The sequence below is a fragment of the Lithobates pipiens genome, unplaced genomic scaffold (assembly GCF_037356315.1).
Source record: "Lithobates pipiens isolate NorthernLeopardFrog02 unplaced genomic scaffold, aLitPip1_a1.2 Scaffold_16, whole genome shotgun sequence".
NCBI classification, from domain to species: Eukaryota; Metazoa; Chordata; class Amphibia; order Anura; family Ranidae; genus Lithobates; species Lithobates pipiens.
The window spans coordinates 445,762,879-445,780,054 of NW_027507748.1; the positions used below are offsets into that span (position 1 = coordinate 445,762,879).

Consider the following 17,176-nt stretch of genomic DNA (forward strand, 5'->3'; position numbering starts at 1 on the left):
ATGAATCAGATTTAGCACCTTCGTGGTGCCGTCTCTGGCCTCACGGGACGGAATAAATCCAACCTGATCCAGATGAATCAGTTGTTGGAGCTGACCTGCTAACCTTGTAGCCAAAATCTTGGTGTAAATTTTGAGGTCTAAATTTAAAAGAGAAATCGGCCGATAACTGCCGCAGCATGCCGGGTCCTTTCCCTCCTTGTGAATCACTGAGATGTGAGCGGCCAACGAGTCCCTAGTAAACTCCCCGCCTTCCCCTATTGCGTTGAACAGGGCAAGCATGGGCTGCCCCAGGAGGTCCAGCAGACGTTTGTAGTATTGCAATGTGTAGCCGTCTGGTCCTGGGGCCTTCCCTGGCTTCATGGTCCCTATAGCTTTATGAATTTCCGCTAAAGTGATGGGGGAGTCCAGGTCTTCCCTCGCCGTCAGGGACAGGGAGGGCATTTGAGACTTTCCCAAGTAGTCAGCCAGGACGGTCGGGGATATGGGGCACGTACGTAGGTTGTAAAGGTCTGAGTAAAAATTCCTAAATTCATCAGCGATTTGCATGGGTAGATGGGCTCTCCGACCTCCCGGCGCCCCGACATGAGGAACATACGTCAGAAGCCTACGTTCCCTGACCAGTCTTGCTAAAAGCTTCCCGCATTTGTCGCCATATTCATAGGTCATCCTACGGCAAGATTGGATGGCAGCTTTAGCCCTAAAACGTAGTAGGTCTGTAATCTGCTGTCTGAGCATCAGGAGGTCATTTTCAGAAGATTGGGATGGAGCGTGTTTGTGTCTGGCCTCTACGACGCGTATCTAACAGCTTTTAAATAATGCCTGATACATGTAATTTTACATGTATCCCATGTCCCACTAACTACCAACAGTTATTATGTGATCATTGGCAAATGCACAGTATGTGGTTAACACATGATCTGGCTACACCTATGGTATTTATGCAGTGACAGTTAGTCCCAAGGACAACATCAGAAAGGCTATAAGGGCTCGTTTGCACGCAATTTCTGCGTTCAAAGTGGAGTTCTATGTGTGCATTTCCATGCATTTGTAATATGTTTGTGGCACATTTGCAGTGCAGCTGTTGTGCTTCTTTTTTATATATTAGTTAGGATTTTTTTTCCATTTCTATGCATTTGTGGAAAGTTTATGTAGGTTTACATACTTTTTGGTATGTTTAAATGCAAAAAAGTGCAGCATGCTGTACTTTTTTTAAAATGCAAATGAAAGCACTGCAATGGTGTAAAATAGGCTCATTGAAATATAGTCATTTCTTTTGTTTAAGCACTGTACTGAAAAAAAAAGCTGTTGGACTGCATCTGGCATAAATGAGCCCTGAGCTAGACTGTCTTTTCTTTTTAGCAGAAAACCTATCAGGCTAAGGGCAGCCCCAGGATGCATAACAGTAAGGGCCGGTTCACACTGCGGGCGATGCGAGGCAACACGACTTGCCTCGCCGCGATCTGACAAGTCGCCCCCGTTCTGTACAATGGAACCGTTCTGAGAGGAGCGACTCGAGTCGCTCCGACTCAGAAAAAAGGTTCCTGTACTACTTTTGGGCGACCTCGGGGCGACTTGCATTGACTTCTATACAGAAGTAATTTGCAAATCGCCACTGAGGTCGCGGCAGGTCGCGGCGAGGCAAGTCGGTGTCGCCTCGCATCGCCCGCAGTGTGAACCGGCCCTAAGCATAAGGTTTACTCTCAGTTTATAGTTAAACGTATACAGATAGCAGACATGACTCAAGTATATATAATGCATATGCTGTATATACATATATTTTTTAAAGGTTTATATTTTTAGAATTTTCCGTTATTAACAAATGGTACAAAACATATTACCAAGTGACACTGAATAGTAACAATACCCTGTTAGGCTACGCAGAGCCCACATAATCTAATTACTGAGAAGTGCTGACTTGCATAGACAAGTGGCATATGATTATAGTACCAATTGTGGTAACACAAAAAGAAAAAAAAAGACAAAAACAAAAATAGAGCACACAATACAACACAGACACACACATATTTATTATATTTCATTAAATTATGTTAGAAGAAGTTTGTGTTGGGTATTATTCTAAAATATATTTTAGGTGTGGTACCACTCTAACTGCCCATATTCTTGAGTATCTTTTGACATTTTATACAACAGTTATTGTCTTAGAAATTTCACAGCTTTCACATTTTCATAATAATACACCAATAAAACTACAGCTATTACAAAGAAATCCAATACCCAGAACTTCCCTGTTTTTCGGTGGATGGCTTCATGTTATGTCTCCTCTGATGCATGAAATACATTAAGAATACACAAATATGTGACAGAAATAACAGAGGAAACATGTAAATTAAAATAATGTAATTAATATAAAATCTGTATTCTTCATTAAATGTCTATTCATAATGCTCAGCACTCCACAGAATAAAGCCGGTGTAAATCCCTTTCTAATAACTCATCATACTCATAAAATACAGAAATATGAAGTGTGGCTTACTCAAAGAGATGGCTGCTATAACAATGTTATTCAAAGTTCATGAATCCAAAGTTTTTTTTTGCCTTGGATAGATAAGGTTAGCAAACCTCCAAATTCTTGAGTTCATGTGTTTTCACTGACAGGTACTGTAAATGCTACTACATGCAGTCATTTTAGACAGTTGTTAGATTAACCTCCAGTAGTAGTCCTGGTAACCATTATCACCAGGACTAAAAGTTAAAGAAAATTTGAAATTTTGAATTGCTACTGGAACAGGAATCAAGGTGAAATCTTCCAATGGGGAAACTTGTGGTGACAACTGTAAAGAAGGGATTTCCTTTTCTTTGGAGAGATTTTTTTTTTACATTTCCTTTTTTGTCTACAAAACAAGAAGTGAGGGTAAATCTTCCTAATGGGTCACAGACAGCAATACTAAAAATGACACAATGGTCCAGCCGCACCTAGAGTATGCTGTCCAGTTCTGGGCACCAGTCCTCAGGAAGGATGTACTGGAAATGGTGCGAGTACAAAGAAGGGCAACAAAGCTAATAAAGGGTCTGGAGGATATTAGTTATGAGGAAAGGTTGCGAGCACTGAACTTATTCTCTCTGAGACACTTGAGAGGGGATATGATTTCAATTTATAAATACCGTACTGGTGACCCCACCAGCGGCGGAACTATAGGGGTCGCTGCAGTCGCACTTGCGGCTGGGCCCTGCCGTTCTGCCTCTGTGGGGAGCCCAAGACCTGGCATCTCCCCTGCACCTCTGGCTGGCACTTTAGAAAGCACTGGAGGGAGGTGGAAAGTGGCGATCGGCAGCTCTATGGTGCCTGTGAGCTGCGGGATCTGCCTGGGGCTTGTAGTTCTCTCTTCCCGATTGTCAGTGTATACAGTGGAGAGGAAAGGGGAGGGGCCTCTGACCCTGGCAGGTATCAGTTTCACTTTCAGTGAGTCGCTCTGCTTGTACACTGTTTCTGGTACATGCCCTGGTCAGAGGCCCCTCTCTTCTCCACTGTATACACTCGGTAGAGAAGAACTACAAGCCCCAGGGAGATCCCCCTGCCAGTGGACACCATAGAGTTGCCGATCGCCGCCTTCCACCTCCACCAGCCAGGTACAGGGAAACCTCTGAAAGGGGGGGTCAGCTGTCTGGGTACCCTGATGTAAAGGGGGGCCCTCTGGGGACATTAATGTAAGGAAGGGGCCCTCTGGGGAGACTAATGTAAGAGGGGTTGATCTCTGGGGACCCTTATGTAAGGAGGGGGCTCTCTGGGCACCCTTATGTAAGGAGCGAGCTCTCTGGGGACCCTTATGTAAGGAGGGGGCTCTCTGGGGACCCTTATGTAAGGAGGGGGCTCTCTGGGGACCCTGATGTAAGGAGGGGGCTCTCTGGGGACCCTGATGTAAGGAGGGGGCTCTCTGGAGACTCTGATGGAAGGGGAGGCTCTCTGGGGACCCTGATGAAGGGGGAGGCTCTCTGGGGACCCTGATGTAACGGGGCTCTCTGGGGACCCTGATGTAAGGGGAGGCTCTCTGGGAAACCTGATGCAAGGGGAGGCTCTCTGGGGACCCTGATGTAAGGAGGGAGCTCTCTGGGGACCCTGATGTAGGGGGAGGCTCTCTGGGGACCCTGATGTAGGGGGAGGCTCACTGGGGACCCTGATGTAGGGGGAGGCTCACTGGGGACCCTGATGTAGGGGGAGGCTCTCTGGGGATCCTGATGTAAGGGGATGCTCTCTGGGGATCCTGATGTAAGGAGGGGGTCTATGGGGACTCTGATGTAAGGGGAGGCTCTTTGGGGACCCCTTATGGAAGGGGAGGCTCTCTGGGGACCTCTTATGGAAGGGGGGGGCTCTTTTGGGACCCTAATGTAGGGGGAGGCTCTCTGGGGACCTCAATGTAGGGGGAGATTCTCTGGGGACCCTGATGTAAGGGGAGGCTCTCTGGGGACCCTGATGTAAGGGGAGGCTTTCTGGGGACCCTAATGTTGGGGGAGGCTCTCTGGGGAACCTAATGTAGAGGGAGGCTCTCTGGGGAACCTAATGTAGGGGAGGCTCTCCGGGGGCCCTGATGTAAGGAGGGGCTCTCTGGGGACACTGATGTAAGGGGGGCTCTCTGGGGATCCTGATGTAAGGGGAGGCTCTCTGGGGATCCTAATGTAAGGAGGGGGTCTATGGGGACTCTGATGTAAGGGGAGGCTCTCTGGGGACCCTGATGTAAGGAGGGGCTCTCTGGGGACACTGATGTAAGGGGAGGCTCTCTGGGGATCCTAATGTAAGTAGGGAGGTTCTCTGGGGTCCCTGATGTAAGTAGGAAAGTTCTCTGGGGACCCTGATGTAAGTGGGGGACCCATACCCAGATATGTAATGACATAGGTATATATATATATATATATATATATATATATATATATATATATATATATATATATATATATATATATATATATATAAAATTTACATGTGTATGCCCGCCCAAGTGTATGACTTTCTTTTCTTCGCTGCTATGGGCTCTAGCCCGAGATCTTTTGTAGACCTAGCAACAACCTTGGTGGGGGCCCTTCATGGTTTCTTGCACCGGGGCTCTGAAGATGCTAGTTACGCCTCTGGACCCCACAATACAGATAAAACTTTTTTTGTGGAAATGAGTTTAACAAGACACATGGCCACTCATTAAAATTAGAAGAAAAGAGGTTTGACCATAAACTACATAGAGGATTCTGTACTGTAAGAGCTGCAAGGATGTGGAATTCCCTTCCACAGGCGGTGGTCTCAGTGGGGGGCATCAATAGTTTCAAAAAACTATTAGATAAGCATCTGAACAACCACAACATACAGGGATATACAATGTAATACTGACATGTAATCACACACATAGGTTGGACTTGATGGACTTGGGTCTTTGTTTCAACCTCACCTATTATGTAACTATGTAACAAGTTTTAACCCTTTCCCACTCTATTCAACACAAAGAAAGTTTTGACTTTAAAGTGGTTCTAAAGTCAGAAAATGTTTACCTTAATGTATTCCCTGCATTAAGGTAACAAAAATGTCCATCATTTGTTCTGGCCGCCCTCCCTAAATACTTACCTGAGTCTTCTCTCAATCCAGCACTGTCCCATTGCAGTAGCACCGATCTCTCTTCCTCTTCTAACAAAACACACTGCGAGCAGTGAGAGCCATAGGCTCCAGCTTCTTTCTAGAGATGCACGCAGCCCAACTAGAGAGTGCAAAAAAAAAAAAATAGCAGAAAGTGCAGGCGGGGGAATCCAGAAGAGAAGGTAGGAGACTGCTTTGTGCAATATTATTGCACAGAACAGGCAAGTATACCCTCTTTTTTATGTTAAATAAAAAAAAATGCAGCAGCCCACCTCAGCCCTCCTAATACTTACCTAAGCCCCATCTCTCATTGGTTTCTATGCAGAAGTGAGCCTGATTTTGTACTTTTCAGCTTTAGTAAATAAACCCCATTGTTTACTTAAAAGTTGGTCATGCCTGTACATGGAGCTGCAGCTTGGTTCGGGTGCCCCCATAGCAAGCTGCTTGCTGTGGGGGCACTCAACAGGAGGGAGGGGCAGGAGAGCTAAAGATGGATGCGAGAAAAGGAGGATCTGGGCTGCCCTGTGCAAAACCCCTGCACAGAGGAGGTAAGTATAATATGTTTGTTATTTTGATAGAAAAAAAAACAGAGACTTTACAATCACTTTAAAGATTTAGAAGCTAAGCTTCTTGCAGTGTATCCTAAAGCAGAATTAAACCCATCAATTTAACAGTTTAGAGAAAAACAGTTATATTCCCAGCATGCCGGAAATGCTAACTGTCACATTTGCTTGTGCGTTCAATAGATATTTTATGTACCTTTCATTGTGCTGTCAGCACCAGCAGAAGAGTCACTGACATTGTCACCAGATGTTCTAGATTTTACATGCAAATTCAATGAACGCCGGCTTCCCCCTGACAAAGATCTGCTCTTCTTTTCTTCCTTTGGTGGAGCTGGTTTTTGGATGGGCGCAACTAACTGGACACTTGGGCTGATGTTCAAGGTTAGAAAACAAAAATAATCAATTTGTTAACCATCTTTTAACATCTATTTGAATTACATGTACACATCTTACAAAATAATTTACTCTAGTTAATTCTGTGTCCTTCATCTTGTAATTGGTTGCACCATAACTACTTATATTCACACAGACATAGTTTAAGAAATACATTTGAATGTAAAATCACTGCTGTTCTGTACTTAAATCCCTTAAAGGGGTTGTAAACCCTTGTGTCTTTTCACCTTAATGCATCCTATGCATTAAGGTGAAAAAACACACCTGGCAGTGACAGGTCTCCAGCCCCCCCGTTTTACTTACCTGAACCCCTTCATTTCCTCTGTGAGGATGTGCTGTCCCTCTCCATGGGGTTCCGGCTTTTGATTGGATAAATTGAGCCATTGGCTCCCGCTGCTGTCAATCAAATCCAATGACGCGGGCATTGGAGGGGCAGGGCTGAGTCCGGCACTCGTGACTATGGATGCAAATGCTGGAATCGGGAGCTCGCCGCAAGGTAACCCCTCGAGAGAGTGCTTCTCCTAGGGGGTTATCTGATGCGGGAAGGAGCCACGAGAGCCGCCAGAGGACCACAGAAATGGACGATCGGGGCCACTTTGTGCAAAACAAGCTGCACAGTGGAGGTAAGTATGATATGTTTGTTATTTAAAAAAAAAAAAAAAATTAACATTTACAATCATTTTAAAGCATCAATAAAGCTAAGTTACAACTTATTCAGAAGTGAATACAATAAAAGAAATGTTTATTGTCTAGTGTCTAAATGACTTAGGCTCTGTTCACACATGTCTAGTGCAAATTTCCCTTCCGTTTTCACAGCAAATTTCCAAAGCAGCTGTTCAGCGGTGAATTTAGATACGGTGTCTTGAACAATAGCTGGTTGTTAAGGAGCAGGCCAGGAGGCCGGCAGCCGTGTCTTTAATAACACATGACTTATCAGCTGTCAGTGGGGTTCCCCGATATGGAGCTAATGATAAGATGTAGTTTTTAAGTATATATTTGCTGGTCAGGTAATAAATATTTTCATTACATGTACAAATTAGACAGTGAAACGTTGGCAATTTTTCTGCTGCTTTGTTTGTCTCTTCAGTCTGGTTTGCAAACTCCCTACTAAAGGTGGAAAATACTAGCCTATCTTATTGTTTCTCCTTAAGCCCCGTACACATGGACCGAATGTTGGGAGACATCGGCCAGTTCAATAAAAACTGTCCGACATTCGGCCCATGTGTATGTTAGTTGGTCCGACAGAAGCCGGCCGCTTGGCCGGCTTCTGTCGAACGAGCATGCTGGAAAACCAGCAGCCGACCGGCTCCAGATCAGGGCTCCCAGTCAATGGAAAAGGGCACTGACTGAAGTGTTCTGGTGAGGGGATCCCCCTGTCAGAATACAACAGCTCAGCGGTGAATAAAATCTGAAGGAGTAGGAGGAGATTGTGTATAAAGCAGAAAGCACAGAAAGTAGGGAAGTTCTATGATTCTATCAATGGTATAGGTGAGGTCACGCTTGTTGTGTTAGTACACCACTGCTCATTTTGCAGACCTACCATGCTATTATCAGTTCCACATAAAAGTCAGTTGGTAAATGATTACACTTAGCATGAACTTTCCTGCTTTCACTATGTGTTAGGAAATGTAAAATAATAATATTAAACCATTTTGGTGCGTCACTGCAATTACTTTCATGCCAATCAAAAGCCTCAAGCACTTTCCATTAATAAGCACAGGAACATGGTTGAGGTAATTAGAAGTCTTAATTAGACATTTGCAAGAGTATTTTCTTTTTTTTTTAGTAGGAGATAGGTTATTTAATGTTAAAAGGTTCTGATAATGTCACAAGCCCGATTAAACAGCAAATATTATAATAATGTATCCTAACAAAATAATAGAAATCGGTTTATTCATCCTAAAGTGATGGCGTATGAGCTGCTTTGATTTAACTTTATTTTGGTAACAACAGTGAAGTTCTATAACCTATAATGATCAATCACTAATTAATGTTTGCAGACATACTACCCCTATCCTTGCTAGGTCAGATAAATCTGATAAAAATGAAAATCCTACCCAAATGTATCTACCTACTTCGCCTATCTCCACAATGGATTCCCAAATCCCTTTTCTCACGACTGCATAGGAAACCAGTCCCCCAGATATGGATGGTCAACACTTACACGCCCGTCCTCTCAGGGAGGACTGGCGTGCTCTGACCTATATAAATATTTCCTGACCAGCTGGTTACAGCGACTTGGTGGCTCACCCTCAATAGGACAAACCCTGCCACCTTGGTTGAGGCGGCGGTGGTGAAGTCGCTAGAAGCGCTGAAATTTTTACTTTTCCGTGGCCCAAAAGTCCCATACCCGCTGACCCCTTCCATGCGCACCATGCTATGTGCATGGGGGGCGGGACATAAAATTGAAAAATATCCTAAAAATGCACTTTCTCCAGCTTCCCCTTTGTGGTTGAACCCCACCCTGGAGCATATTTACAAACTACCCGAACCCCATGCTTGGACTAAATTCAACATTAAAACAGTGGACCAAGTAATCTCCAACCAATCTCTGGCTCCACTCCCCAAATATTGATCTCTGATTTCATCATCCTGCAGAGCTATTTTTTTTTTAGATATATACAACTCTCCCATGCCTTCAATTTGCAGTTCTCCAGTTCTCCCCTGGAGAGGACCTCCTCAAGTCCGGATGTGCAAATAAGCCCACCTCGAAACTTTACACCCATTTGATAATGACCTCCCTCCCTACTTTGGAAAAACTCATGAACAAATGGATACACAACATTCCCAAGTTTGACAATGATGATTGGGATGACATGTGGGACTTCCCTTTCAGATCCCTGGTCTCCCTGAGAGATCGACTAATATGTTCAAGATGGTCCATCGCGCATATTTTACCCCACACACATTACACAAAATAAACCCCGCCTCCCCCGCAGGGTGTTGGTGTTGTGGGAAAATACCGGGTGACATCACTCATATTTTTTGGACCTGCCCAACCTTTGTGGACTATTGGAGGAAGATATTAAGGGTCATAACACAGGTCACCACCATATCGCTCCAACTCCCCATAGAAATTTGCATACTGGGCCTGATAGAACAAATAATTCCCACTGTGGCACGGCGCACCCTGGTCGGCTACTTCTATTTTACGCCCGCAAAGCCATAGCCCTCAGCTGGCGTAAGCCTTCTCCTCCTCCTCTCTCCCTGTGGAAACAATTGGTCAACAACAGCCTGCCTCTTTACAAAGACTGTTATGTTAATAGGGGTTGCCCACAAAAATAAGACAAGGTCTGGTCCAAATGCCTGGCGGATACCTCCATAGCCTCAGACCCACATCCTACTTACCACACATTATCTTCTGCTAATGAATAGGAATCTGCAATTGTGAATGTAACATATATTTCTGAGATGCATGTTTTAGCTCCACGCTGGCCTACTGCCCATGGAGACAGCCCTCTGTGACCACTGCGATGCCTTATATTCTCTCCCATGTTTTATGTAACTACCTGCCTTATGTCAAAATTCTGTACGTACCAACTCTCGTCATGACCAATGTATATTGTTCTTTGTTTAATGTTTAATATTCAATAAACAGATTTGCAAAAAAAAATAAAAAATATTTTGCAGACATGATCTTATTTACTATTATTTTCTAGGGCTAGGGCTTTCATTTGAAACCACTATTTAAAAAACACTGTTTTAAATTTTACACTGAAGAGGCAATGCTTTTTTCATTGACCTGGGTTTATGATGACAACTCTCAAAGTGCATTTATTCTTTAACAGGGCAGAATGTACACATGTAGGTGGAATATTCCCTGGCGCTAGCACTTTTCATTTGCTTGGCAGGACATGTCAAAACATAGCTCTGATATGGAATATATGTATCAAAGAGCAATATACTGTACATGAAGGAGCTACTACTGAACCTCTCTGGATTTTCAGTTTTTTATGGTAATCATCTCTCATAGAAGGCATTCTGGTCCTTCACAGTTCATTGCACTAGGGGTTAACCAGTCACAAAAAACGGTCTTTGCATTACCGATGAGCCCCCACAGTGGGACATCATATATATGTTTGGTGTGACTGAAGAAAACGGTAAGGAAAATAACAGAGCAGAAAAAAGAAGAGGAAAATGGAAAGAGCACCTGGTAGAAGAGATTATAAAAAGAAGCCAGACCCAGGGAATTTAAAATGAGCAATTTCTATCAGGACTGGCAAATCCAATAATTTGTCTTTTTCTTATGCTCTGAAATGTGTTTTTGCTTCTAGCCTAACTGAAATCCTGTTACTCCTGAATATATATTTTTTCTTCTGGTGAGTGATGTGTGCATTATACCGTTAAATGACTACATATCTGCAGTCAGCTCTTGTTTAACCACAGGAATAATTAGTGGCTTTAAAAGGCCAAGCAGTTCCACATATTACCACTTGTAGGGAAATGTATTGTAGGAAACAAGTATTATCATATGTGCAGGTCATTATGGCAATTCTATTAAAATACTTTTTTGTACATAGTTGCATCAGTTTACATTTGAAATCCCTAATTCTGCTTAAAATACCAGTTTTGTCACTACTTCAGACTCCTGTCTAGGCTGTGCAGAAGGTCAGAGTGGCTGCAATCATGAACTTCAAGCTGCTTATGTGTACTTTATTAATTCTGCATTGTAACTAACTCCATAAATTCACAACTTTGATTTTTTTATACTCTTTAAATGAATAGAAAAATAAAATAACACTTACATGGTGTAATCAATCATCTGGGCTTTTCTGATATAGCTACAGGAAACGGCAAACTGAGATGGGCTTATTTTAAATAGCTCGCTCCTTAAACAATGCCCCTAAAAAATAAAATAAAAATATAAATATAAATGAATGATATTAATAGTGTATCTCTCTGGAAATGTACTTACAATGAATTCATAAGCATGTACATTGCTAGTATGCTTTAAAGTCCCCAATGTATGGTGTTAGTTAACAAAGTATGTGTGACCTCTGTAAACGCACTTACTTTTCTGTTGTTGTAATAGAGAACTGTATACAGTTTATCCTCTGCTTCAGACCTTGGTGTTGCTATGACCACAGCAGGTAGATAGCAACCACCTCCTCCTTTTGCCCCAGTTTTTGCGAAAACACAATCTCCAACCTATAAAACACACACGCATTTAAAAAAACGATATACATTATTACTGAGAAAAATATACATATAGGGACATTTATAAATCCTGTCACAAGGAAAAATAATGCTAAACATGTGCAGTAAGAGGCATCATTAGACAGATTCATGACAAGGTTACAGTCTGATTCATAAATACCTCCTTTGGCTGCTCTAAAGTCCAAACTGGCAACTGCATTAATTCTGACCCTTACTACTTTTTAATTAGTATGTTTGGACTAGAAATCTGTTTTACCTTCTGTAATCTGTCTTTGACTTTGTAACTGTCGTACTTGGCTGACCACAAATACAGGTCTGTAAACCTGTTGCAGGGACTTTGCTGAAGGAGACGCAGCCTGATTTGTAGCTAATCATGCTGCTGATTTGCTTTCTCAATGTCCTCTAATATATATGACCCTTTCATGCTTAAGCCTATTTCTGACATTTGTTGCTTACGCCCCGGCTAGTGGCTTGGGTCTCCCAGTGGGATGGAAGGCCCGGGAAGAGCAGCGGAAGGTGGCGGGAGGGGGGGGGGCAGGGTTTACAGCTGCATCGTTTGTTATCACTAAAGAGCCAACTGCCAGCTGCAGGCATCATCCTGGTATAACCCCTTCAAGTCATGAACACAAATTTGCGTACAGTCGGTGTGAAGGGGATAAATAAGAGAGAAAGAAAGAAAGAAAGAAAGAAAGATCTTTCAATGTTGTGGCTAAAGATGACCATAGACACATTGATTTCTTTTGCTCAGCCTGTGGGCTGAACAGAAGAAAACTAGCAGATTTCTCCATCCACACTAAACAGTCTGGGTGTACAAATTTCCTTTGACAACTATTCTATTCTGACAGCCAAAGGCTACTAGAATACCCAAACAGTGCCTGCATCTGACTGAATGTAAGCACCATTCAACTGACAATTTTCCACCCGGCTCCACTGATTGTTACGTTGACTTTGTTAAGCTGGATGGGGTTGAAAGGGGCACCCATGGCTCATATTTCACGCATGAGTCAGCTAAATTCCAAGCCGTGTGTGGCAGTCTCAAGTGAAAAATACCCTTGCCTTGAAGCACACAATTCTAGATTAAAATTTCCTTCTTTCAGTTTGTACCTCTTAGAACTCGAGTGAATACAAGGTGCAAGCAATAAAAGGTTTTCATGATAGTGCATTATCTTGTACAATAGGAGTACTTGTAAATCAAGAACAAAATAACACATGTAAAACTGAAAATGTTTTTGCTGTCTCTTGAAGTACACAGCTTCAAATTAAATTTTTTTTTGTAAAGTACCAAGGGGGAAGTAATCCATACTTAAACAGAGTCTGAAGCAGCTGTAAGCAGAGGCGGCTCTAGGCTTTGTAAGGCCTTAGGCAAAACTAAGACATGAGGCCACACTCATGCCCATAATGAGAAAAAAAAATTCAAGCAGACCTTAGGCCTGGTATGGATTCTGAGGGAAACACCTACGCCAAAATGTAAAATAAATAAATAAATGGTATGGGGTCCCCACAAAATCCATACCTTATCCTTAACCAGACCCCTATCTGATCATGCTCTTTGGGGTTGAGGGAATGCCACCCCCCCCCCCCCCAACCATACCAGGCCACATGCCTTCAACATGAAGGAGTGCTTTAGGTGGGGGGGGGGGGCAGAACACAGCAGCGTTAAGGCCCCCTATCCCTCAAAACTGGAAACTGGGGTAATGCGTTAGGCAACCTCCTAATTTGCCTAATTAAAGAGCCACCTCTAGCTGTAAGCAATCGGCTTCTACCTTCAGCTTGTTCAGTTAAACTTTGAAAATGAAAGCTGGAAGCTAATTGGTTGCTATGTACAGATGTCATAGGAGGCATGGCTCTGGTAAATGAATATATTGCTGACATTGTACCATTTGAGATAGTGTCTTTTAAATACTAAAATTGTACCTGGAATATATAATCTACCCAAAACTATCTGTGTACTTGAAGCATGCCAATCATACCTGGCAGGTATTGCTCACTGGGGACTAACAAGTTACCCTGAGCACACTATCTACCTAGCACTGTATTTGTATGTAATTAGAAATTCGTATCTCCACTATGGATACAACACTTTGGTATACTGTCCCACGTCCCGATAATTGAATTTTTGAAAAAAAATTTTTTAAATGTTTGGATGATGGACTTTTTAGGCATAACACAAAAGTATATTCAAAATGTATTTATTACAAAGATAAGATCAAGACAATTACATAAAATGTAATTGAACATTCACAAAATATGCCTATGAGCATGAATAATGCACCACCTACATATCATTACATTTGCATGTTTTGTGAATGTTCAATGACACTTTATGTAATTGTCTTGATCTTATCTTTGTAATAAATATATTTTTAATATACTTTTTTGTTATGCCTAAAAAGTCCATCATCCAAAAATTTTAATACATTTTTTCAATAATTGTATTTGTATGTAGTCCATAGCCTACAGTTAGGACTTTTTCTATACCTTGGTCTTACAGTCTTCCTAGCACTGGCAATGTGCCCTAACCCATCTAAGAGGGGTCTAAGAGTGACACTGTACAAATCAAACTGTCTAAACATGATAGTGAACCTGAAAGATGCTGTCAGCCTGAAACTCAAATTTTCTACCTTAAAGAAACTGTCTTCCTAACAATAATGGTATCTCTGGAACATGCTGCCTAACCAGGACTGATACTGTACCTTGAAAATACTATCTATATTGTAGTAACACTGCCTGACACAGAATGAAACCCACCCGTGTCCAATAATTCTAAACTATATTGTTTACATGGCTGCACTAAAATATCAAAATTTCTATTGCTTCAACATAAGGAAAAAACATTTGTTTTCATATAGACAAAAATTATAAAATAAAATAACCTTCAATATTGGCCAGGATAGGGCTCCACCTGTTTGTATTATAAATCTGATGGGAACAATCATATTTTCTCCTTGTAAAAAATCCACAATAGCACATTTGGAATTTATGCTTCTCACCACTGTCCCTGTGAGAAAGAACATGCTTATTACACAAGAAGGAAAGTTAAAAGACAAAAAAAAGATATTCTGCTGTCAAGGATATTTTGGTTGACGCAGCAACAATTCGGTTCATAGAAATGCAATTTTTAGAAATACTGTATATGGAATAAAGCTTGGCTGACCGATGGGATGAATTGGTTTGCCAGCCTAGAGAAAATGTACTTGCTTGAAACAGCCAGATATGTTAATAGTATACCCCAGACAAATAAGAACATTTTACATTCAGTCTGACTCCAAGGACAAAACCTGCCTGTCCATTGCCTTTGGCTCTATTTTTTTACTGGAATCTTCTACACATGGCTGACCCACTCCAAAAAGCAGTGTCTGATGGGTGCTTCATACACTACTTCCATTGCAGTTGGAAAAGTTCTATTTTAAAATGTAACAGTTACATTTGCATATGCATTGTTCCACTCTTTACAAGATCATAGTGAAAAAAGCTGTCAGCTAATGTTTGGGTAATTGGCAGGGCAGGTGGAAAATCTATTTGACAGACTAATACTGTGACACCGAGTGTGTGAGAGTAAAACTGCTAATAGGCGCAAAAAATGGGGGTTTGTTTGGGAAGCAGTGTGCTGGGACTGAAAAGTTGTTAGGCTGAAAATGAAGGGGTTGAATAGTTATGAGGGCTGAACCCTTCCTGGGGACTTAAAGCTGAAGTTTATATTTTGAAAAAAAAAAGTCTCTTATGCCGTGTACACACGACCGGACTTTCCGGCAGACTAGGCCCGACGGTCTTCCTGACGGACTTTCGGTGGACTTCCGACAGACTTTCCGAGCGAAGGGACACACACAATCACACCAAAGTCTGACGGATTTGAACATGATGACGTATGACCAGGCTAGAATAAGGAAGTTCATAGCCAGTAGCCAATAGCTGCCCCAGCGTCGGTTTTCTGACTAGCATACAGACAAACTGATTTTTCGACCACACTCAAGTACGTCAGAAAGATTTGAAACATGTTCTAAATCTAAAGTCCGTCTGATTTTTCGACACCAAAGGTCCGATGAAGCCCACACACGATTGAATTTTCCAATGGATTTGTTACGTCGGACCTTTGCTGAAGAAAAGTCCGGCCGTGTATACACGGCATTACTTACCTGTAGTGGTTAATGTCCCATGACGTGCAAGCAGCTGGATCTTGCAGAAATCTTCTGTGCATGAATGCTGGTCCTCTTCCTGACACTTTCAGCTCTGTGATAGTTTATAGTTTTGGGTCTTCGGGCAGAACTGTAGTGAAAAAGCTCCCGATGAGGAGCCACCCACTCCTCCCTCCTCCTCCACTGATAAAAGTTTTTTTTCATTGTTACACTGCATGTAACAGGATCTCTGAACTGGGGAGAGAATCCTATGATTCATCCAACTGTCCCCCATTCAGGGATCATGTGATCGTGTGGTCTACAATGAGAGTTGCTGTGTATGGCAATTGTAGGTCAGCAACAGTAAAAACATACAATGCTGCATATTGGTGCAATCTTCACTTACTATGACATATACGTGTTAAACGCTAGTTTTTTTTTTCTTGCTTTTGCATTCCTTTCAGAATATATTATAAAAACATCCGTGGCACGTACTTGTAGAAAGAAAGAGATTAAAAAGCCCATGTGCAAAGCACCAGCTTGATCCTGACAGGACTGGTCTTTTAAATAGAGTATTTGCAGAATCAGAGGAGAAACTGTGTGCATAGGTTCAGCAAGGATTAAAAATATAACAAAACCCCCCTAACACCATCTCCCCTTTGACTGGGGGGTAAATGTTCTTGTACAAAGAAAGAAAGCGATTGCTCTCCACCTTTAACCCAAGGTGTTAAAAGTTGCAATAAGGGAGGGGTTGAGTTTTTTTCGCAAATAAACACCCACCCCAATGCTTACATCTCCTCTTTGACTAGAAGAGATTTGGAAGTTGTAATGCCTACCACCACCAAGCTGGTTATTTAACAAATGTTGTACTAGTGGTAGCTCTGCTTCAAATGTAATTCATTTAACTAAGAAGAATATACTGCACATTTTGCATCTTGTTTATGAAAAGTTTAATGTTGAGTTTTTGAGGTAGGTAGACTGCTGTTGTATATAGTACCTGGATAGTAAAAGCCATCAACCTCAGACCTCGCAATGACTTTTTGACTTCTCAGTGCATCTATTCTCTGCCTTTTTGTTTTTTTCTCAGATTTTTTCTTTTCAAGCTCTTCATTATTGGACTGCAGAGATAACAGAAGCACATTTTAACATGAATAGATGCATCTCTATAATAATCAAAGCCATTTAGTGCAAGTCCCATTAAAAACTCCACACACTACACCTTAATTTTAAAGGAAAGAACTCTAACATTAGACTTTGTATAGTAGAAATACGGGAGTTGCCAATGCAGACCTGTTTTTAAAAGGTGAATCCTCTAATGCCCCGTACACCCGAGCGGAATTCCCGTCTGAAAAATCTTGGATGGTTTTTCCGATGGAATT

At 42.1% G+C, this 17,176-nt stretch overlaps 1 protein-coding gene across 1 annotated transcript in view; it reads right to left on the reverse strand.

Moving 5' to 3' along the window:
• The window catches only part of VWA3B (von Willebrand factor A domain containing 3B), a 239,170-nt gene that overhangs the window by 78,450 nt on the left and 143,544 nt on the right, over window positions 1–17,176 (reverse strand). Inside the window, exons 23-27 of the mRNA XM_077482767.1 lie at window positions 16,795–16,915; window positions 14,559–14,683; window positions 11,542–11,676; window positions 11,274–11,371; window positions 6,332–6,504 (exon numbers count right to left, since the gene is read on the reverse strand). Of these exons, the coding sequence (XP_077338893.1) occupies window positions 6,332–6,504; window positions 11,274–11,371; window positions 11,542–11,676; window positions 14,559–14,683; window positions 16,795–16,915 (652 nt within the window). The remainder of the gene's footprint in view (window positions 1–6,331; window positions 6,505–11,273; window positions 11,372–11,541; window positions 11,677–14,558; window positions 14,684–16,794; window positions 16,916–17,176) is intronic.